The sequence below is a fragment of the Delphinapterus leucas genome, chromosome 4 (genome assembly GCF_059928025.1).
Source record: "Delphinapterus leucas isolate spDelLeu-1000000601 "Yukka" chromosome 4, BTC_Dleu_Yukka2, whole genome shotgun sequence".
Classification (NCBI taxonomy): Eukaryota; Metazoa; Chordata; class Mammalia; order Artiodactyla; family Monodontidae; genus Delphinapterus; species Delphinapterus leucas.
Genome location: NC_143132.1, coordinates 12,538,563 through 12,561,391, shown reverse-complemented (window position 1 = coordinate 12,561,391; position 22,829 = coordinate 12,538,563). Strand labels below are relative to the sequence as shown.

Genomic DNA, 22,829 nt, shown 5'->3' with positions numbered 1-22,829 from the left:
GGTCCTGTCTCCCTCTGCCCCACATTCTGGAATCCGTCTGTTGTTCAGTTAGTCTACACCGAGTATTTACTGAGCACCTGCTGTATGCAGGGCCTGTTCTAGGCATGGGGGAGTCATCAGTGACCAGCACAGAGTCTCCCTGGAGCTGACCTTCCAGCAGTGGATGAGGAGGCAATGAGAAAGCAGATAATAAATGAGCTAATGGGTCGCGCTTCCGGTGCACATAAGCATTAAAGGGAAAAGCACATGAGGGAGGGAGGGAGGGAGGGAAGGCCGGAGAGCACGTGGAGGATGCTGCAGGGAGGTGCAGTGCTGTGGACTGATGGGTGTGCTGAGCAGAGACTCCGAGGGGCAGAGCCTGCAGGTCCTGGGGACGGCGTCCAGGCGGGGAGAAGAGCCCATGCTAAGGCCCTGAGGCTATGTTCAGGGTGGAGAAGAGCTCAGCGAGTCATTCTTAGAAGTCCGCAGTTTGGAGCTAAGAGATGGCCTGACACGCCTGAGAGCTCCACCCTTCAAAGTCACCCTCTATTATTATTAGGGTTCTCCAGAGAAACGGAACCAATAGGAGATAGATGGATAGATAGATAGATAGATGCTAGGTAGATTGATAGATAATAGATAGATAGATAGATGATAGATAGATAGATAGACTGATTTTAAAGAACTGGCTCACACATTTGTGGAGGTTGGCAAGTTTGAAACCTGCAGGGCAGGCTGGCAGTCTGAAAACTCAGGTAAGAGTTGATGTTCAGTCTTGAGTTTGAATTCCGCAGGACCGCAGGCTGGAAACCCTGGCAGAAGTTCTATGTTGCGGCCTGGAGAAGAACTCCCTTTTCAGATGACCCCAGTCTTTGCTCTTAAGGCCTTCCGTGGATTGGTTGAGGTCCACCCACGTTATGGAGGGTGATCTGCACTTACTCAAAGTCTGCTGATTTACTGTTAGTCATATCTTTTTTTTTAAATTGAAGTATAGTTGATTTACAATGTTTCAGGTGTACAGCAAAGTGATTCAGTTATACATGTATGTATGTGTGTGTGTGTGTGTGTGTGTATTCTTTTTCAAATTCTTTTCCATTATAGGTTATTACAAGATATTGAATAGTTCCCTGTGCTATACAGTAGGTCTTTGATGTTTGTCTATTTTATATATAGTAGTGTGTATCTGTTAATCGCAAGCTCCTAATTTATCCTTCCCCCCCTTTCCCCTTTAGTAACCATAAGTTTATTTTCTATGTCTAACGTTAGTCATAACTTAAAAATACCTTCCCAATAACATCTAGACTGGTGTCTGACCAAACCACTGGGCACTGTAGCCTAGGCAAAATGACACATGAAATTAACCATCACACGCCCCAATCTGTGGTGGTGAAACGGCCTCAGCTCCACCCGCCGTGTTACCAGAGAGAACAGACCAGTTGTGAAACGGCCCAAGAAGTTGCACTTTATTCATCAAACCTGAAATGAGCTCTTTAATGTGTTAAATTGCTGCAATCGATTCCTGGATCACATGTGAAATTAAACATTAATTTAAAAAAGAAGTTTATACATAACTAATATCTTGGATCTGAAAAAAAAAAAAAAAAAAAGAAGGAGAAGAATGTAAAGTGACCTAGCTACACAGGCACACTCTCAGGCAAGGCTGGAGAGAGAACCAAAAAGCAATTCACAAGGAACACATGTCACACGTGTCTCCGAGGCCCCTCGCCCAGCGTTCAGGGAAGGAAGGCCCTTGCGTCGGGAAGGTAGAAGGTCGTCTGAAGGACAGCCGAGGCAGACAGCAGAAGCAGGCCGAAGTGGGCATCCGGCCGCTCTTAATTAGCTCCCGTCTTAACAGGCTTGCCTGCCACGTGGGCAGAGAGACCCTTGTGAGGGTGGCTCCTGCTGTCTGTCCATAGTGCCCGGTGCTCCAGCAAGTGACTTGTGAGCTTGGAAACTCCATTCTCCCTCCCATATAACATCTCCCCGTGTTCACAATGTCTCCACCCCTCCTCTCCCTTGTTCCTGCTGCTGCGTTAGGTCAAAGGACCATTGCCTGGTCATCGCAGGAGTCCCCCTGTCCCTAGGCGTGGCCTTCTCCCCTGGGTGGCCAGAGGTACCTTCTAAAAGGCAAATCTGATCACTGCCCTCCTGAGCATCCTGCAGGGGCTCCCTGTATCATCTGGTTTGCTTAGCTGGACAAGGCACCCTTGGTGATCTGATCTCTTTCGACAGAAAGCAACTCCACTTCTTAATATCAGTGTGGGACATCCCATTTCTCAGGCTCACTGAGTCTAGCTTAGCCATGTGTGTTTTGGGAGACAGCAATAAGTAACATCTATCTTAGGAGTTCTTTTGAGCAGAAGTTGGTCAGCCAGGTAGGTAGATCTGTGTGCAGGCTGAATGACTGACGTTCCGTACGTCACTGCCTTAGGTTCCTGGGAGGTTGGATGGGAGTTGGGTTTACAGGGAAAAGTCATCAGCCAAAGAAAACGTTAGCAGACCCCGTGGTTAAAAGACAGGTTTCCATAGAGAGTTCAGGGAATCCTCAGGTCAGCTGTGAATAAGCCTTGTTGACTCAGGAAAGGTCTGTGAATGGGAGACTGTGCCCCTTGCTTGGCTGTTCAGTTATTAAATCCTGAGCCCTGGCCAAGTCACATGGCAAAAACAGCCTGCCAGGGCTTCCCTGGTGGCGCAGTGGTTGAGAGTCCGCCTGCCGATGCAGGGGATGCGGGTTCGTGCCCCGGTCCGGGAAGATCCCACATGCCGCGGAGCGGCTGGGCCCATGAGCCATGGCCGCTGAGCCTGCGCGTCCGGAGCCTGTGCTCTGCGACGGGAGAGGCCACAACAGTGAGAGGCCCGCGTACCGCAAAAAAATAAATAGATAAACAGCCTGCCCATCCCTCTGCCCCTTCCCACCCTCCCCTCACAGTTGCATGCTTCTGCCCATGGCCCCTTGAGTGCCCGTGAGGCTGAGGGTCAAGCTCTTCACTGCATTCATGAACCACCACCCAAATGCCAGAGATCCTCTGGCCCTAGGCTCTGCAGTGCGAAAGGGTCCAAGGGAAAGTGAAAGGGTCCTTGCGGGTCCCCCTTCAGCTCACTGTCTCGGGTCCCCCTTCATCTCACCATCTCGTGTGCCCTTCACCTCACCGTCTCGGGTCCCCGTTCATCTTGTCCCACAGCCTTACGTGGAGGCCTCTGGTTTCACCTTTCGGGTTAGCACTTAAGGGCAGAAGCGTGCATGTGTGCAGAAACATGAACCCCTGTCTGCCTGTGCTGATGGAGTTTCTTGATCTAACTGAATGCTAAGAAATACTCCACTCCTTGGCCCAGGTAAACTGTACGTAGGGTTTTAAACTGAATTTGGCGTGTTCGCCCCACAAAAATCATCAGTTTTCCCTCTGATATAAACACACTTTAATATCACCCACTTTAAAAAGCACCCTCTTTTGACCCCCTGTCTCCCATCCACTGCATCTGCAAGTCCTGTGGGCTCTCCCCGTACCCAGTATCCAGACTGTTTGCTCCCAGCCCACTCAGGGCTTCTCTCACCTGGACCATCTGGGCTGCCTCTTGACTGGTCTCCGGCCTCGCTTCTTGATTCCATACCCTCCCTTAGCCCCTTCTTCACTTAGCAGTCAGAGGGATTCTATTTAAATCAAATCAGATCACATCCCCCCACCCCACTTAAAGCCCTTCACTCTGTCTACTGTAGAATAAACCCAGTATCCCAGCTGTGGTGCGCGTCTCTCTCTCCTTCCTTCACTACCTCTGGAGCACTCCACACTCCTTCATACCCCAGGGCCTTTGCACAAGCTCTTCCTTTGGCCTGGAATCTTACGCCACATCTTTGCATGGCCAGCTCCGTCTCGTCATTCGGGAATCAACCCAGACGTCATTTCAGAGAGGTTTTCCGAGGCAGTCTGCCAGCACGGCACCTTGTCCCTGCCATCCCACTCGAGCTGTCCCCATTTGATTGTCTTCATAACATGGAAATAGTCACTTATGTGCATATGGTCTCTCTCACCTGGAGAAGGCCAGCACTGCAGAGGATATGTCTCTTTTTTCCTGTGGAATTCCCAGCAAGCAGAGCATAGCCTGGCACAGAGCAGGTGCCCGTGTGAATCTCGAGCCCTGTGAATGAATCAGAGCCCCCCTTCCTAAGTGAGGCACCCACACTGGCCTCTGGCGGGCGGATGGTTGCCGGCCTGGAATGTGGGCCTGGTGTTGTCACAGCTTCCAACCTCTCATGAGATGCTGGGAATCTGAATTTTTTTTTTAATGTGAAATTTTCCAACTTTTAAAACACCGTGCGAGCCAAACAAAACATGCCTACGGGCCACATCTGGTCCATGGGCCACCGGTGTGTGATCTCTGCTCTCAGTTCTAAGTTATTACTGCAGCTGGGCCTCAGCACTTTGAAGAAGGAGAAAGGGCTGTTTATTTTTAACCCCGGAACCTGGTATGAACTTGGGAGGATGGTTGCCTAAAGGCCAAGTGGTCAGGTCTCACCTTGGGCCTCTGAAAGGGGATGTGTGTGCTTTTACTCTTGCATATAAGCTAAAGTCTGGTGCAGCCCCACAAGCTCAGGGTCTGGGTACCCAGGGCAGCCCCGCATACTCGGTCAGAAAGCAGGGCGGAGCGGGGCTTTAGCACTCAGATACCCAGCGAGAGCATTTCCACTTCTTTCTAAAAGATAATTGTTCATTGTATTGAACAGAAATAAGAAGAAGATTCAGCCACAGATTTTTCCCATCAAATGAAAAGATTTTTCTTTTCAGGATCTCTTCCAAGTCCTGGTGTATGATGAGCAGGGAACAACTTTTACATAATGGCAATTCTGAAGTAGATACATTTGAATTCTGCTTTGAAATTTAACTTTATATCACGGGTGGTTTTCCACGTGACCAGCGAATTCCTGACAAAGTCAATCACTCTCTTGTTAAAGGGATACAGTATATACGTTACTTACCCATTCCCTGGTGGCTGTTTCATTGCTTTTTTTTTTAAATTAATTAATTTATTTTTTGGCTGCATTGGGTCTTCGTTGCTACGTGAGGGCTTTCTCTAGTTGTGGAGAACAGGGGCTACTCTTCACTGGGGTGTGAGGGCTTCTCATTGCGGTGGCTTCTCTTGTTGCGGAGCACGGGCTCTAGAGTGCCGGCTCAGTAGTTGTGGCGCTCGGGCTTAGTTGCTCCGCGGCATGTGGGATCTTCCCTGACCAGGGCTCGAACCTGGGTCCCCTGCATTGGCAGGCGGACTCTTAACCACTGCACCACCAGGGAAGTCCCTATTTCATTGTTTCTGATTTTTAAATATCATAAACAATGTGTAAGGAACCTGTGCTTGTAGCTTTTTCTTTCCTCTGGTTTATTTCCTTGGGATAAATTCCCAGAAATTTTATTCCAGAGGAGGGCATGGGCATGTTTACAGCTCTTCCCATGTACCACCAGAGGTCTTTCCAAAACCTTTCGTACCAGTTTATGTGCATAAACAGTGACGTAGAACTGTGGGTTTCCTTGCCATTTGGGCAGCATTCTGTATGATTTTTCTTCATGTTTCCAAGTTAATAGGTATAAAGTGGCCTTTCTGTATATTTTTTATTTGCTTTTCTTTGTTTATGAATGACCTTGAACCTTTCCCCTTGTGTTTGTGGTTATTGTATTTGTGCTTTGCACACACTGTGTCTCTAGCCTTTGTCCTTTTGTGGTTGTTGTTGAGATCTTTATTTTTTCCATTAATTTTTATGAGCTCAAGACAGAGTAAATATATGAACCCTTTATACATTTTTTTCTGCTGGAAGTTTCCCATGCCACGGTATATTTTTTTCTGAACTAGTAGTCCGGGTTTGCTATATAGGGCTGGTTGCATCTGTGTACTTCATACGTAGGATAAGTTCAAAGGGAATGGGTTGAGTGGTGGTGGAGAGGGGGACGCCCCTGGTGGGAGTCGGGCAGGTACATGTGGTCCCCAAATCATGGTGTGACGCTATCATGTTCCCACAAGCATCCTCAGGGCTGCCCAAGGCCTGGCTGTCAGTACCTCCCATAGTGGGACCCAGGCTTCTACTGGACATTCCCAAGGATATGAGGGTACTCATGCTGTCCTCGGCAAGGCCTCCGGGTCTGGGCTGGGAGGAGGGCGGACAGAGTCTCCATGTTCTATGGGTGATACTCTAAGCTGGTCCCATCTGGAAAGTATCAGAGCAGGCGCAGCCATGGTGAGGCACTGGTCACACACCACACCCTGGCCTTGAACAGGACTTCCCAGTCTTCCCACGTTATCACACACAGAAAATTATATTTGCATGGCACAGAGGGGTAAAGGGAGGCACTGCCCATTCCCAAAATCAAGAGTCCAAGGGAAGCCTGGAGGCCTGAGGAGATACATTCAGTGTACCTGTGTGCATTCACTGGTTTTGTTTTTTTTATAATTTATTTATTTTTGGCTGCGTTGGGTCTTCGTTGCTGCATGCAGGCTTTCTCTAGTTGCGGCCAGTGGGGGGCTACTCTTCGTTGCAGTGCACATGCTTCTTATTGCGGTGGCTTCTCTTGTTGTGGAGCACGGGCTCTAGGTGCACAGGCTTCAGTAGTTGTGGCACGTGGGCTCAGTAGTTGTGGCTCGCGGGCTCTAGAGCACAGGCTCAGTAGTTGTGGCGCACGGGCTTAGTTGCTCCGTGGCATGTGCGATCGTCCTGGACCAGGGCTCGAACCCGTGTCCCCTGCATTGGCAGGTGGATTCTTATCCACTGCGCCACCAGGGAAGTCCCTGCATTCACTGTTGAAGTTGGGAAGCTCTGCCTTGAAGATGCACTTGGCTCAGGGCACAAAGGTTACTGATGCTGGGCTTCTCTTCAAGGCCCTTGGACTTTAACCATCTCCTCAAGGTCCTCCCAACTATGCCCACTGCCCAGTCTCAAAGCTACTTCTGTAGTTTTAGGATTTTCTTTCCCCAGCAATGTGTGTTTGTTTTCTTTTTTTTTTTTTTAATTGAAGTGTAGTTGATTTACGGTGTTGTGCCAGTCTCTGCCTTACAGCAAAGTGACTCAGTTACACACATGTAGACACTCTTTTTTATATTCTTTTTTTCTTTTTTTGCGGTATGCGGGCCTCTCACTGTTGTGGCCTCTCCCGTTGCGGAGCACAGGCTCCGGACGCGCAGGCTCAGCGGCCATGGCTCACGGGCCCAGTCGCTCCGCGGCATGTGGGACTTCCCGGACCAGGGCACGAACCTGTGTCCCCTGCATCGGCAGGCGGACTCTCAACCACTGCGCCACCAGGGAAGCCCCTCTTTTTTATATTTTTTTCATTATAGTTTATCACAGAATATACTTTTGTGTGCTATACGGTAGGACCTTGTTGTTTACCCATTCTAAATGTAATAGTTTGCATGTACTGTATTTGTTTTCTGTTGCAGAGTAATGAAATATTCCCAAATTTAATGGCTTAAAACAAAAATGAACACTTATTACGACACAGTTTCTGTGGGGCAGGGATTCTGGGGTACCCTAGTTGGGAAGTTCTTGCTTAGGGCCTCATGGTGTATCATGGTTGCAGCCGGCATGTCGGCTTGGGCTGCAGTCATCTGAGGGCTGGACTTCAAAGGTGACTCACTCATATGGCGGGAAAGTTGGTGCAGGTTGTTGGTGGGAGACCTTGGTTCTCCCCACATAGGTCTCGAGTGTCCTTGAGACATGACAGCTGGCTTTTCCCAAAGCCCAAGATGCAGAAGAGCACACACCGTCACCTCCACCCAACTCTATGGGTCTCACAGATCAGCTGATTCTTTGAGGGAGGAGGCTACACAAGGGTATGAATTCCAGAAGGTTGAGACCATTGGGGGCCATCTTGAAGGCTGCTACGGGCTGAACTGTGTCCTCGTAAAATTCCCGTGTTGACATCCTAACCTCCAGTACCTCAGAATTGTGACTGTTTGGGAAGATGGGGCCTTTAAAGAGGTGACTAAGTTAAACCGAGGTCATATGGGAGGGCCTTAATCCAACGTGACTGCTTGTAAGAAGGGGAGATCAGGACACGGACACACACAGAGGGAAGACCATGTGAGGACGCAGGGAGAGGTCAGCCATTTGCAAGCTAAGGAGAGAAACCTCAGAAGGAGCCCACCCTCCTGACACCTTGGCCTTCCGGCCTCCAGAACCAAGAGGAGACAAAATTCTGTTGTTTAAGCCACCCAGTTTGTGGTACTCATTACCACAGCCCTATAAACTACTACAAAGGCTGACTGACCATCACAGCTGTCAAAAAGTGACATTTTACCGTCACACAGGTTCAAACACAGATAGATCTGGTGTCTCTTCTTGAGGGTGGTGACCCAAAAGACATTTCTGAAAGATCTTAAAGCAAGTCACACCCCTCAGAGCTTATGGCTCCTCTTGGGACTTCCCTGGAGGCCCAGTGGTTAAGACTCCCCGTGCTTCCAGTGAAGGGGGCGTGGGCTCAGCCCCTGGTTGGAGAACCAAGATCCCACATGCCGCGCGGCATGGCCAAAAAATTTGGAAAAAAAAAAAACCCAAAAACTTACAGCTCCTCTAGTGGAAGAGAAACTGAAAGAAAGGTATGGAAGTGATTGATCCGCGTTGGTTTCAGAGAAACACCAGTGAAGCAGCGTCCTAACACAGAAAGGACTGAACCTTCCCACAGACCCGGGCATGAACTTAGGAAAGCGGGCCTCCAGAAAGTTCCCTTGGCTGGGCCTCCACTATGGGACGTCATTTCCTGCTGCAGCTACATTTTCTGGGTGGGCTCCAGGGATTCTGTTTCCTTAAGAAGTGAATGAAAAAAATGACACAATGGACGTCAAAGGCTGGGCTAAGGCCACCCCAAGGCCAAGTGTGGGCAGGCCTTTTCAGCCAAAGATCAAGGTGCCAGGGATTCCCACTGCCAAGAAAGTCTCTTAAGAGCAACCAGCCTAATTATCTGAATAAACACAGGTTGTAAAGAGCGATTAACTTCAGTCTCTGTTAAACAGTAGCCTCCCCCCCCCCAAAAAAAAAGTTGAATATCTTGTTATCACATGTATTGGGGTGGAGGGTAGTTTGCCAGGCAGAGAGGAGCAAACAGAATCAGCCTGGGAGGGAAATAACCACTTTAAAAAAAGAATCCTGCCAATGGTTCAGAGCTCAGCATCAACAAGGAAATGGTCAGACCTGAAGTGGACCTGAATTACCTTGGGCCTCTTCCTAAAAACACACTGTGGCTTCTTTCCTTCTCACCAAGATAAATTCTTTCACTCCCAGGGTAGCTATGAGTGCAGAAGCCTGCCTCTGTAAATCACGCTGGTCGCAAGACCTCCTGGGTTCAAGAGGATTGTAGTCTTATAAATGGGAGTCTCTTCCCCCCGCCCTTCCTCTGTTAGCCTTAAAGAATATGGTCAGGCACATGTCCTAAGAAAATATAAAGTTTCCAGGGCTCTAATACAATTCTGGCAAGAGCATGAATTGGTACAACTCTTCTGGATAATGGGTTGGCGGTGTGTGTCAAAAACTTTAACATTTTGAATGCCCTCTGACAAAGCAATCTACTTCCAAGAATTAGAAACTATCATGCCTGTGTGCAAATATTTACCTCTAAGGATGTTTCACATAGAATTCTTTATAGCATTAAACAATGGAACTCATCAGAATGTCTACCAATAGAGCTGATACATCCATAAAGTGAGAATCTCTACAGCTCTTTAAAATGATGCTTATGTTAAAATTTTCACAAATATATTAATAAATGAGAAAAAATAGCATACAGAGTAATATATACATGATCCCATTGAGGGGGAAGGACATTTAAGCATAGAAAAGTGACTACAAGGATGTTCTTTAAAGGTTAACCTTTTTTTTCTTATTAGTGGGATTTACTGGGGATTTTTATTTTCCTGGTTTAGGCATATTTGTGATTTTCAAGTTTTCAACTACAAACATGTTTTTATTTTGAAACAGAACAAAATAATAGCTTACAGACAAAAACAATAATAGTTATTATAGGACTTCTAAGAATAACTTCATAATTCATACGGTTACTTCTTCCCAATGTCGGTGGCTTATACAGAAATCATACAGTGCATTCTCAGATCTCTTGAGATTTAAGGTTTCTTTTTTTCAACTGATAAATGTGCTCAGAGAAGAACCCCAAATAATAATGAGGCTCCTAAAGACAGCAAAAATATTCACAGTCAACCCTGTGCATCCACAAAGCAATGAAAAATAATAATAAAAATAAACCGCAAGGGACTGGGGAGAGATAAATTAAGAGTTTGGGATTAACAGATACACACTACTATATATAAAGTAAGGAAACAACAAGGACCTGCTGTACAGCACAGGGAATTATACTCAATATCTTGTATTATAGTAACCGATAATGGAAAACAATCTGAAAAAGAATATTTATGTATATATGCATAACTGAATCACTTTGCTGTACACTTAAAACTAACACAGCATTGTAAATTAATCATACTTCAATAAAAAACTTTTTAAATAAACTGGAAGAAAATGCAAAGGATACATCTTTACTCCTAGGTAAACTTTTCATGGCTTCTGGGGCAAACTGGGTTATACAAAAGAATAGTTTATCATTACATTTGCAGAAAAATTTACATTTCTGAAAATAATCGCCCCAGAGACCCTCGTATTCAAAAGCTGTTGTCTATCCAGACATGAATTTTATTTTTCTTTTTAAGAAAGTTCATTTTGTACGCTTTCATTTCAAAGCAATGTAAACTCAGAAACTTGGAAAGTATCTTAAAATCGATAGGGGAAAAAAAAAAAAACTTTCCCATCAGCCAGAAATATCCCCTGTTACCATCTTGGTGATTCTCCTTACAGTGTTTTTAAATTTTTGCTTATTTGCAGGTTAAACTTTAGTATTTAGGTCTGATTGCGCCATATGCTTGTTTTCACTTTCTGGACTCTTAACCATAGGAGGTATTCCATTCGACCTTAGAGATAGCTGGTGAGAACAGCTCACGTTTACGTGGGCTTTGACTTCCGCGGTTGCTTCATACAGACCTCACATAGAGGCAGTGAAAAAGATGTTCCTCGTGCTACGCAGGAGGGACACAGAGTCTCAGTGAGTTGAGCAGATACCAGGTGCTGGGCAAACAGCAGAGGAACTCCCATGCCCTCCAGGAGCTCTCATCCAATGAGAGATCCAGGCACCAAAGCAGCTAACCTAACGCAACACAACGGACCGTAAGCAGCACGACTGCCCACCGCAGACCCCAGCTCCGTGCAGCAGCCCTCTCCATGGGGCATCCCCCTTTGTGCTCTGGAAGCCATTGCCCTTGCCCCTTAGGCTTGGGGTGGTAGCATCTCACTGCTGTTCCTTGCCCCGGGGTCCTGCACCATCCTTCGAGGTGTTCACATCCCATCCACACCTTTGTAAAGTCTCTTTATCAAGCTTGCTTTACGTTGTGCGATTTGAGCGCTGGGTGGCCTGCCGGAACCCTGATGATACCCACTGCTCACGTTACTATTCTTTACTCTTCACAAAGACGTCCTTGATGCTCAGGCACTTAAAACATTTCATTCCGTCTTCATTGGCTGCTTGACTTGCTCTGTTTACTTTTCTTTCATTCATAAGAACGCACCAAATTAGGTCCAGCAAGATGCCTCCTTTAGACTGGAGTATTCAGAAGCAGTCAGAAAAAAGATGGATCTATTCCAAGCCAGAGCGAGTTGCAGAGAACTGACCCAGCGACCAACAGGAGGCTGACAGCTTCCTGAAGCCCCTCCAGGCAGCTCTTCTCAGCACAGATTTGAACTCACGGATCACACCCCGCCCCTCCCCCCACACACATAGCAAACACATCCTAAAGCCAGATATATGGGATGTTTGCATTCCCTGGTGTCCATGCCAGTCCACTAATTCATTCATTAAATATATCATTGTTGGGTGCCTGCTGTGAGCCCAACACTCCAGGGATCAGGCATCATGGAATTGGACTTAGCAAAATAAATCAGAACCTTCATGAATATATTCAGATCAAGTGCTTTTGTAATAATGTTCCTCACCATTTGTTGAGCTATACATATTACATACATTTAGATATATCACAAAAATATATACATATATATTCACACATACACACATACGTATATACATATATGTTTATAGGGTCCATATATTTTTATATGTGTGAATATATAATATACACATATTACATAAATATATAATCTATATATTTTATATATGTGTGTGTGCATATATGTGTGTGCGTGTGTATTTATTTAATTTAATTGTCCTTTCCTCAAGATCATTGTCTTTCCAGCTTTGTGGTGTTTACCACAGATCCTTCCTTTCTTTTTTTTTCTTCCTTTTTTTTGGCTTAGCCAAACCGTGCTGCTTATGGGACCCTAGTTCCCCAATCAGGGATTGAACCCACGCCCTCAACAGTGAAAGTGCAGAGTCCTAACCACTGGACCTCCAGGGAATTTCCAAACAGATCCTTCCTTTCAACTGGACTCTTTCACGGATCTCTAGTTAACATAAGAGATGGAGTTGGAGGGCTTCCCTGGTGGCGCAGTGGTTGAGAGTCCGCCTGCCGATGCAGGGGACACGGGTTCGTGCCCCGGTCCGGGAGGATCCCACGTGCCGCGGAGCGGCTGGGCCCGTGAGCCATGGCCGCTGAGCCTGCGCGTCCGGAGCCTGTGCTCCGCAACGGGAGAGGCCACAACAGTGAGAGAACCGCGTACCGGAAAAAAAAAAAAAAAATTTCCTGCAAAAGTGACAGGGTTGAAGCTGAAGCTGCAGCGGGGAACTGAGGAGGGATGATTCTAGGACCGAGCATCAGACCTCGGAGGAGGGAGCCGGGGCTTCTGGCCGGGCTGCCTAGAGGATGTCGCAGCGTGACTGAGAGCAGCATGTGGGGGAAGAGCGAGCTCAGGCTGCTTCGCTTGGGCGTTGGTGGGGGAGGGGAACATGATGAATGTTGAGTGAGGAGTGAGAGGTTCCTGAGGGAACAGTGAAGGCGATCCATTATGGGAGCTGGAAGCGGTCGGGTCCTCAGTTTTCCGATGGTCCAGGTGGACGTGGGCCCAGATGGCGTGTGCAGGTGCAAGAAGAGAGCCCAGGCTGAGGAAGGACCTCCTGTGGGGCGAGCAGGCCTGCAGGGGGCTCTGGGATGGAGCAGTCAGACAGATGGGGGAGAAGGGCACCAGGCAGCCAAGGTCAGGGAGGAACCCTCCAGCAAGAGTGTTCAGGCACCCAGAATTCCGGAGATGGGCGAGGATTAGGGCCAGCCACATCTCTCTGCTAGGACAGTAGTAGGTCCCTGTGATCTGAGGGAAGGGACCCTTGTCCCTGGTGTGTGGAGGGCAGAGACACATTGAGGAATGGCTGGGACGTGGGTGGAGGGGGACACAGCGGAGGTGGCCGGCATGGAGGACCTTTGCAGAATCCTGACTGTGAAGGAAGGCGATAAGGCTGGAGACAGGTTCCGGGATTGGACTGCAGGGGTTTTGTTTTTACAGGGTAGAGGAGTTTGTCGTCTGTAAGACATGAACAGACAGCACAAGAAAAGTCCTGTGAGGGGACTTCCCTGGCTCTCCAGTGGTTAGGACTCCACGCTTTCACTGCCACGGCCCGGGTTCAGTCCCTGGTCGGGGAACTAAGATCCCGCAGGCTACGTGGTGTAGCCAAGAAAAGAAAAGTCCTGTGACTGGGGGCCCCTGTGCTCTCCCTGAGACCAGCTTCATAGCATCAGCCCTCGGGCTCTGCGGGCATGCACATCCCACGGGCATCTCAGGATCTGAAAACTTTCCTGAATGGTCCTTCCCCTTTGAAAGGCTGAATAGTTTTTTATTTTGTTTTATTTTAATGAATTTACCTTCTCGTCCTCCAAACTGCCTACTGCTACTGATCTCCCCTGTCCACGGCAATGGCACCGCCATCCCCTCTGTCCCCAGGCTGAAGGTCTGACTCATCCTCAGTGGGGCCCTCACCCCGCCCCGCATTGGAGACCTGAAGAGTGGAGCTCAGAGGTTAAAAGGTTAAACCTGCAGACTTGGGGGCCTTTCCCCGGTGTTCACGTCCAGACCCTGCTGCCCTCATTCTTTAGCTGTATGAGGTTCCGTAACCTGTCACACATCTGTGTCCCCATTCACAAAATTGATATTTTATATATATATATACACCCACCCACACACTCTCTCTCTGTCTCTCTCTCTCTCTATAAACATATATGTAATATAAACAACCTATTAGATATTAGCTGACCTATTACAGATTGTAAATCTCTAAAATATAAGATATTATAATAAACAACCTATCTTATGGAGTTGTTGAAACATTGTATCAGTTCACATACAAGTGCTGAGAGCAGAGCCTGGCAGAATGTTAGCTGTTATAGTGAGCTGAACTTTGCACGGTGTCTAGAATTCTCTTCTTCTCCATTCCTTCTCTTCAAGCTCTTAACTTCTCCCAACGTGTATTATTAAAATTGCTTCCAAACTAGTCTCCCTGCCTTTGGTTCCTTTTCTCTCCCAGGGCATCCCATACACTGTCCCCAAAGGAAGTAGCATCAAGGCATTTTTTAGGCTCCCTGTTGCTTGCAGAATAAAGTTCAAAATCTTTAGCTCAGCGTTCAGAGGTAGCTTGGTGCTCCATTTTGCTTTTCCGGCTCATCTACTGCATCCTCCTTGCCGATGCCCGCTATTCCAGCTCACGCTGAGCCCCTAGAATCCCACGAAGTGCTTCTGGCCCACTTGCCTTGGTGTTTCTTGCCTTCCTCTGTCCAATTCATGCTGCCTCTGCCATGACCAAGCCCCTCTGCTCCATAAAGCCTGTCTTGACCACTCCGGTCCCCAGCAACCTGTCCTGCCTCCAGCCCCATCACCTCTTGTCTGAACCAATCACTGCTGACATTCACTCCATGTTTCACGTTATTAGCCGTCAGGTTAATGTGGGTTTTGTCTCTCCAGCCCCATCCGACATCCTGCGAATGCAAGGCAGGCTTCTTCTGACTTGTTTTTCAGACGGTACCTAGCCCAGTGCCTTGTCCTCCATACGTGTTCAATGAATATTTACTAATTGTGATGGCATCGTGCCAGGGTGCTGAAAACCATGTCCTTATGTTTATTCATCCATCTATCCTTTTGTTCATTCATTCATTCGTTATTATTGGATTTCCACAGTGGACCAGGCTGTGGGAATTAGATAAGGAACACAATAGAAATAGTCCCCGTCCTCATGGAGCTTATGCTCACACAGGGAGAAGGATTCTCAAAATTAACCAATAACTAAAATATTTCAGAGAGATAACGCTCATAAAAGAAATACGAATCTTTATTCAGTGTTCTGCGTGTGTTTTGCCTCTTCTGTATGTGAGGCCCGTTACCTGACTGGGGAGACAGGGGCAGTGCCCAGTGCAAGATGCAAATACAGGGCCCCTTGTTCAAAAATACATAAGGATTTCCGACCAGTGACAGCAGAGCGTTAGAGAAGTCTGATTAAAGTAAGCCCTTCCAGGCCTGCCTGTGTAGTATTGACACTTAGCCCATGCGGGGTGCTTTGATGAGACAGAAAATAATCAGAGAAACAATCTCCGTGAGATGTGAGATCCAGCTCAGTATCCTTATTTACAGAAAATAACAGAAGTTACATGGTGGCCATACATGGAATCCAGCTAACATGAAGTTCTTGATGTTTTTTGCCTCTCAGATTGCTTGTCTTACTCGGCTTTGCAAGTATTATCCAGGAGGTGTTATGGGAAGCAGAGATGCAAAATCCTTGTCAACAATCACCATTTCGGAAGCCCCTGTCTTCCAGGAGTGAAGAAATACCTCACCGTCACCTACGCGTGTGGTAAGAACCCACCCTCCACAAGCTGCTTGGAGACCCTGCCTCTTGGGGAGGTGGTGAGCATGTGAACAGAAGGAGTTTTCCAGCAACAAACCATTGCTTTCACTCTACCCTGAAACTGTGCTGTCATCCCAGATATCGGCGAGCCTTTTCTCCTATCCCTTAGCCTTGTTTATGACATTCGCCTCAGATAAGCGATCGAATTGTCTCTGGCCCACATTTGTTTTAAAAGTGCTTTTAGCAATCAGATTGGCAGCAAGCGGGGTGGGCAGGAAAAGAACAAGCAAATGGGATAAAATGGATGTCACTGAGAAGAATGATTTTAAGCTGGGTTCTTAGGAGGCTCTGAAATTTATGGGTACGTCACACAAGTTCACTCAGTATTGCTGGACTCCTAGTTAATCTTCCATCCCAGCCTTTAGGCTGTAAAATGACTAATTCTCTGTGCTGCCGACAGCCGTTTTATCGACGTACCCCCGGGGTTAAACCAACAGATCAAGTGCTTACCCCACAGCCATTAAATATGTTACATGACAGCATCACTTTGTTTTCCTAGTGTCTTCAAATAATAAAATGAAATCGCTCATTCATTCGATTCTAATTTTATAAAGCTGCCTTTAAAAATCAGGTGTTAATTACCCTCAGAGGGTGCCGTGGATTTCTGGTTTGTAATCCTGACATGTGAACTGGTTTTTAGAGGTGTTTTTTGTTTTTGTTTTGAAATAAGTATAGAAGCAAAGGGAAAGCAAAGAACGTCATAACTGAAGAACCCAATATTTTTGCTCATGGAAACCCCTTTCCCCCTGCCAGATACCCCTAGCCTTTCTTTCTTTCTTTTTTTTTTTTTTTTGGTAACAGCTTTATTGAGCTATAAATCACAAACTATACAGTTCACCCATTAATCATACAAATCAGTGATCTTAGTAGAGTCACAGAATTGTACGACTCCCACCATAATTCATTTAAGAACATTCTCATCACTCCCCCAAAGAAACCCTGGACCCTTCAGCCGTCACTTCCCGACCCACCCCTCACCCTCCAGTCCCACCCTAAGCAACCACCGCTCTCTGTCTTTACTGATTTGCCTCTTCTGGACATTTCATATAAATGGAATCGGACAATACGTGGTTCTTTGTGACTGATTTCTTCACCTAGTATATGTTTTCAAGGTTCATCTCTTTGGAGTACGTGTCAGTACTTCATTCCTTTTTATGGCCCAATAATATTTCGTTACATCCCCAGCCTTTTCTGTCCCGAGCTCAAACCGTCGTCCTCTGCAATATCAAAGCTGTAGAAGTCACAGCGCAGCGACTACAGGATTGCATTCCCAAAGTAACAGCGCCCACACTCACATTCCAGGAAGCACGGTTTTATTTGCTCTCCAGTCTATATTCTGGCTCCCACGTAAAGCAGCTCTGGGTAGCATGGAGCCCATTCTGGCTGAGTTTCCCCAAGATACCAGACAGATCACTCTGAAGTTCTAGTAACTCCAGGCCTCTCCAGCTGAGCGTTGAGGGAAGGGCAGGACATTAACCTGCAAATAAGGTGGATTTCCTGGTGCGCCTTCACAGGCGAGGCCAGAGCAGTTCCCAGGCTGAGGCTGCTCTTCGCGAAGAGAAGGTGGACTTTCAGAGCCTAGGGGTCACGTGTTCCAGTCCAAGCTTCCTCTCCCTCATTCACTCGTTCAGCACGCTGTGGGCGTGTTGTAGTTAAAAAAGAAAAGAAGACGTTGTCCGTGTCCTCATGGAATTATCAGCTGGGGGAGAGAGATGGGCATTAAACAAACAACCAGAGAAATGTGTCGTTACCCACTGTGATAAATGATGCTTCTGAAAAGGACAGGATGCCATGTGGAAGGATAACAGTGGAGGGGCCCTTTTAGCTGGTGGGAGGTGGGGGAACGGAGAAGTTTTCCAAAGAGAACTTTCCTCTGGGGCGAATTTGCCCCTGTCCTCTGAGGGGTGGGCGGGTGTGAGCTGGCAGGTGCTGAGTGGGGGAGACGAGGGCAGCGGGTGAGGTGGAAGGTGGATGAGGTGGCACGGGAGGGGCCAGGACCAGATCCCACAGGGTCCTGGGAGGAGGTGCCACTGGAGAGTTTTAAGTAAGGGAGTCACTTGGTGATGATTAGACCCTTAGAGGACCACTCCGGCTATAGGGTGGAGGGGGCTAGAGCGGGATGGAAACAGAGATCAGTCAGACAGCAGCAGGCAATGACTCGGACCTGAATGGCGCTAGAGGACATGGTCAAAACTGCGTGGATTTGAGGGGTTTGGGAAAGTAGGAAGACATTCGAGATGCTGGAGAGACCTGGCCTATTTGGGCAAGATTGGGGTCCAGAGAAGGTGACAAGGGCGGGAAAGATTTGTCCCTTGTCCCAACGGGGTGGGGCAGAGGCTCTGGGAATGGATGGAGGGAGGGCTTGGGGTTCCAACCGCATGGCCCCTGTCTTCCCAACCTTCTCAAGATAAGTGCGGGCTGAGGTGGTCCGCTGTGAGGACTTGCTGGAGGAGAGGGGGTTTGAGGAGATGGGAGAAGGTCTGAAGTAAGGGCCGTGGGGACAGGCTGACTTCAGAAAGGGCGGTGGTGACGGTGCTGCGTGTGTTGAGAGCCCAGGGGGTTAGCGGTCAGCGTTCTGGGGGACCCTGGTCTGCCCGGTGGTGGGTCCCTCCCTCAGGGCCAGCTGCTTGAGGGCCGGCACGGAGCAGAGGGCTGCTCCAGCCTCACTGGGCAACGGGGAAGGGTCTGGACGAGGTCGAAGGATGGCAGAGGGAGGCATCCAAGTGAGTCCGCTTGAGGGTGGGAAGCCGAGGTCAGAGAGGGGGCTTTGCATCTTGGTTTCGGACGTGGGGCCATGGACAGTGGCCCCCTGTCATCGGCGTGGTTCCCCAGGAGTTATCCCAAAGAGAGGTGGTGACCCTCAGCCTGAGGTCACTTAATGTTCCCAGTGCAGCCCCGACTGTCCAAGCAGACACCTTCTAAGGCAACTTCTAACCACCTTCTGAGTGGTTGATGTTTTTTTTTTCTTTTTTAAGTGGTTGACATTTTAAAATTATTTCTGCCCCCGACTGATGGCCCTTCACTGTGAAACCTGAATCATTAAAACATAATTTGCAATGTCTGCATATTTTGTAGATTACCAAATGGGCATGAAAGGTTTTACATTTTAAAAACATGAGTTCTACTGATGTGGGAGTTGATACAAAAACAGAGGATGTCGGGAATTAATTTCTAAGAGAATCTGTCTTACTTGGGACTCTCTGGATATGAATGAAGAAACCAAGTTGAGCTGGTTTAAGCCGAAAGGGGGTTGAGGTTGGGGAGGTACCCTGAGGCTAGAAGGCTGTCTCCAGAAACCAGGGCCGGAAAGCAAGGCCTCAGGGTGGGCCGCAGCTGGAGACTTCATGGCGATGGCAGCCGTCCCTCACCTCTCTCCCTCTCCCTCTCTCTCTCTCTCCCTCCCTCTCTCCCTCTCTCTCTCTGTCTCTCTCTCTCTCTCTGTCTCTCTCTCTCTCCTCCCTCCCTCTCTCTCTGTCTCTCTCTCCCTCCCTCTCTCTCTGTCTCTCTGTCTCTATCTCTGTCTCTCTCTCTCTCCCTCTCTCCCTCTCTCTCGCTGTCTCTCTCTCTCTGTCTGTCTGTCTCTCTCCTCCCTCCCTCTCTCTCTGTCTCTCTCTCTGTCTCTCTCTCTCTCCCCCTCCCTCTCTCTGTCTCTCTCTCTCTCTCTCTCTGTCTCTGTCTCTGTCTCGGTCTCTCTCTCTCTCCCCGCCCCACCTCTGCAGACAGCCCTCTGACCCTGGGCTGGATGCCATACAGCTATCCCCACAGCCCGAGTGATTCTTCTGTTAGATTTTTATGTTCGAACAACATGAAGACTGGTAATCTGGCAACTTAATTCCAAATTTCTAACAGAGAGCTATTTAATTGTCTGGGCTGGGGTCCAGTAGCCCCCTCCTTTGATCTGCCTTGGCCAGAGACCATGTGATGTGATTATAAACATGGCTGCTAGAGAGGGGCCCAGCCAACCCCCTACTCAAATCAAGATGCTCTTACCTAAGAGGCTCATGGAAGATCCACCCCAATAGACATCTGTTCCACTACCTGGCTTCTGACCGCAGTGTCCAACCGGGCTTTGCTGTTCTGCCCAGCAATCTTGCTGCGCCCACCCAGGAAATACCCCGCCCCTTGGGTTGGGGAGAGGTTGCCTCAGTGCTGTGAGCAATGTGGTCCCTGCCCTCTTGAGCTATAGGATGGAATGTGGTGATTCCAGGCCCTGGTGACTTGGGGGACCAGGAGGGCTTCCCAGGGGAGTGGCGTCTGAGGCAAGTGAGACCAGGCGTGTAAGGAGTCAGCAAGGTGACGGGCAGGCAAAGCCTGGGAAGTGAGCACAGGAGCAGGACGGAGGGACCTTGGGGGATGGGTGACTAAGGATTGGCTTGTACCTAAGGGCAGCAGGGAGTCCTTGGAGGGTGTTCTCTGGGGACATAAGTAATTTGCATTTTGATAGGGACACTCCTCCCTATTTTACAGCTTCCTTTAATCCTGTCTTCCCCTCCCTCATTGCTCGTAGGCTGCCTGGAGAATTTCAGCGTCTTGGTGTACCCTCGGGGGAATGATTCAGGCTGTGGGCCTTTTGCCTTTTGAACTGTAGGCAGTGCATCTGGTTGATGTCAAACCCCTCGGAGAGCAGAGCAATCGGTCTTTGATTGGGCTGGGAGATGCATCGCTGGAGCTCCCTTCTTTAATGCATGGCTAGACGAGGTCCTCGCTCTCAATTTTTATCCATGTTTTATTATTAGCCACATCTCTTGGACAGGATAGGTTTCAGACTTGCCTCCTATTAGGAGGAGGCAGACCTGGAGAACGGCCTGCTCTCCCCTCACCCCGACGGGGACGGCTTCTCCCTGGGTCCACAGCCACTGGTCCTTGAGGGTCACCAAGACAGAGGCACAGCCAGCATCCCCGCCCTGACAGCCAGCATCCCCGCCCTGACAGTTCCTGAGAGGGACAGGAAACACATGGACCTCAGCCGGGGGCCTGCAGCTCCTCCCAGGAGATGGGTGCCAGGATTTGGGGGCAGGAGGGATGGTGGTACTGTAACCGAAAGTGGGGTCCAGCTGCTTGCTGCTTAAAAGCCAATAAAGAGGCCAGGTTGGTGGAAAGGGAAGTGTGCTTTCTTTTGGATGCCGGCAACCTACGCGGGGTGGGAGGGAGGGGATGCCTGTCCAAAGGCCGACTCCCCCCACTGACATCCAGTGGGCAAGAGCTTTTATAGGCTGCGGGAGGGGCTACGTGCAGAAACAGCACAGTCAGCTCTGACAGTCATCTTGAAATTGGTCATCGGTGGTCTGACCAGCGTCATCTTGATTGTTTTAGGTACAGTTAATCTTCAGTTCCAGGGTCGGTTTGTTCCCATTTCCTTGAGGCCAGTTCTTGGAATTGTGACACCTTACGTCATGGCTACAGTCTGGTCAACACGTAGTTAACTTCTCCCGCCTGGGGGGGGGGGGTTTCAGTATCTATAAGACAGCTCACAGGATATAGCTCAGAATATCATCTATAGCCCTTGAGAAGGGTCCTTGACTATGCTTAATGACTAAACTATTATTATTTGGTCTCCTTTGACTGTTTTCCTTTCTTTCTGCATTTTCTCACTTCTCTGATTAAACTTATGCTTTGGCTGAAGTTTTTCCACAGGCAAAAGGCAGGCAGAGGACATAGGGGAGAAAGACCGTAAGGTCCTGCTCTGTTTCAGTACCAGGGTTGTGTGTAAAAGGAATGGATGCCAGGATCTGGGGACAAGAGGGGTGGTGGTACCAGAATTTGGGGTACCCCCTTCTGTAGGTGCTAGGATTGGGGACAGGAGGAATAGAAGATTCCAGAAGTGGGGACAGGAGGAATAGGTGCTGCAGGTTTGGGACAGGCGGGATGGGGGGAATGACAGGATTCAGAGGTGCTCATGCAATCTGGGTACATATTGAGAGTGTAAGCAGAGATCTTTTTTGTCTCTGATGTGAAAAATTATGTGGGGCTCTAATTTCAACCTGTGGAGGCTTCTTTCTTAAAGTCTACCCGGATCCAGGCTTGACACAGATTTACTCAGGAAAAAAAAAAAAACAGGAAGGGAGCCTGCCTAAATTTAGCGAACCACTGGAGCCCATTAGAATCATCATCTCTGGTTTCACCTAAGAGGCTTGAGGGGGACTATCTGAGTGGGAATTGCTTTGCCATCTTTATAATCCTTTCAAACAACCCAGTATCCAGTTCCCAAAGGCTGAACGTCCCAGCGCCACAGAAAAGAGCAAGGGCCTATGTGAGTGAGACCAGGAGGTGAAGCTTCGCCCTTTGCTAGGTGAATGGCTCATCTCTGAGCCTCAGTTTTCCCATCTGCGGGAATGGGAATGACCCGCATCTTCATGGGGTCACTAAGAGGACTGCACAAGAGGCACTATTTAAACGCTGAGCACAGGGTTCAGCTCGTGGTGGGAGCTCCATGCAAAGGGGTTTGCTGGCACTTTCACAAATGGACCTCAAGTGGAGAGGGACGGGTTTAGGGGTGGTAGTAAATGACACGCAGTCCCTGTCCTCATTCAGAATCAGTTTGAAACAGGAGATGCGAGAATCTGACAGGTGTGTTGACACCTGTTGTTACCTTAAGGATCCTAAAAGATTCTCCCAGTACGAGAGCCATTTTCACACAGTAAATCAGCAAGTTCCCTGACGTGAGCCTACGGCATACACAGGCGATTTAATGTTTTATTCTGCAAAGCTCATTCCTCTCCAAGCAATTCCTCCTCGCGCTGGAAAGCCTCTGGCATTTGTAGGGAGCCCAGCCCTCCTGCGGCTGTATCTCGACTACAAGCCAAGAGGCAGACGTGGGGAAGAAACACCACTCCTGCAGAGAGGACTTAACTCCTGCCGAGGAATCAGGGCGCAGAAGTGATGGAGAGGTTGTTCATCAGAAAGCATCTGGGGCAGCCCAGCCCAGCTGTCTGGGGCACCGCCGGTGTGCCAGGATCAGCAGCGTGCCTGCCCCTTGGTCGG

The 22,829-nt window shown here is 48.6% G+C and overlaps 1 protein-coding gene across 4 annotated transcripts in view; it reads left to right on the top strand.

The window, feature by feature from the left end:
- The window catches only part of EVA1C (eva-1 homolog C), an 84,903-nt gene that overhangs the window by 49,202 nt on the left and 12,872 nt on the right, over positions 1-22,829 (top strand). For all 4 annotated transcript variants that reach the window (XM_089910306.1, XM_022552839.3, XM_022552842.3 and 1 more), the window contains one exon: positions 15,651-15,794. In XM_089910306.1, the coding sequence (XP_089766432.1) occupies positions 15,651-15,794 (144 nt within the window). The remainder of the gene's footprint in view (positions 1-15,650; positions 15,795-22,829) is intronic.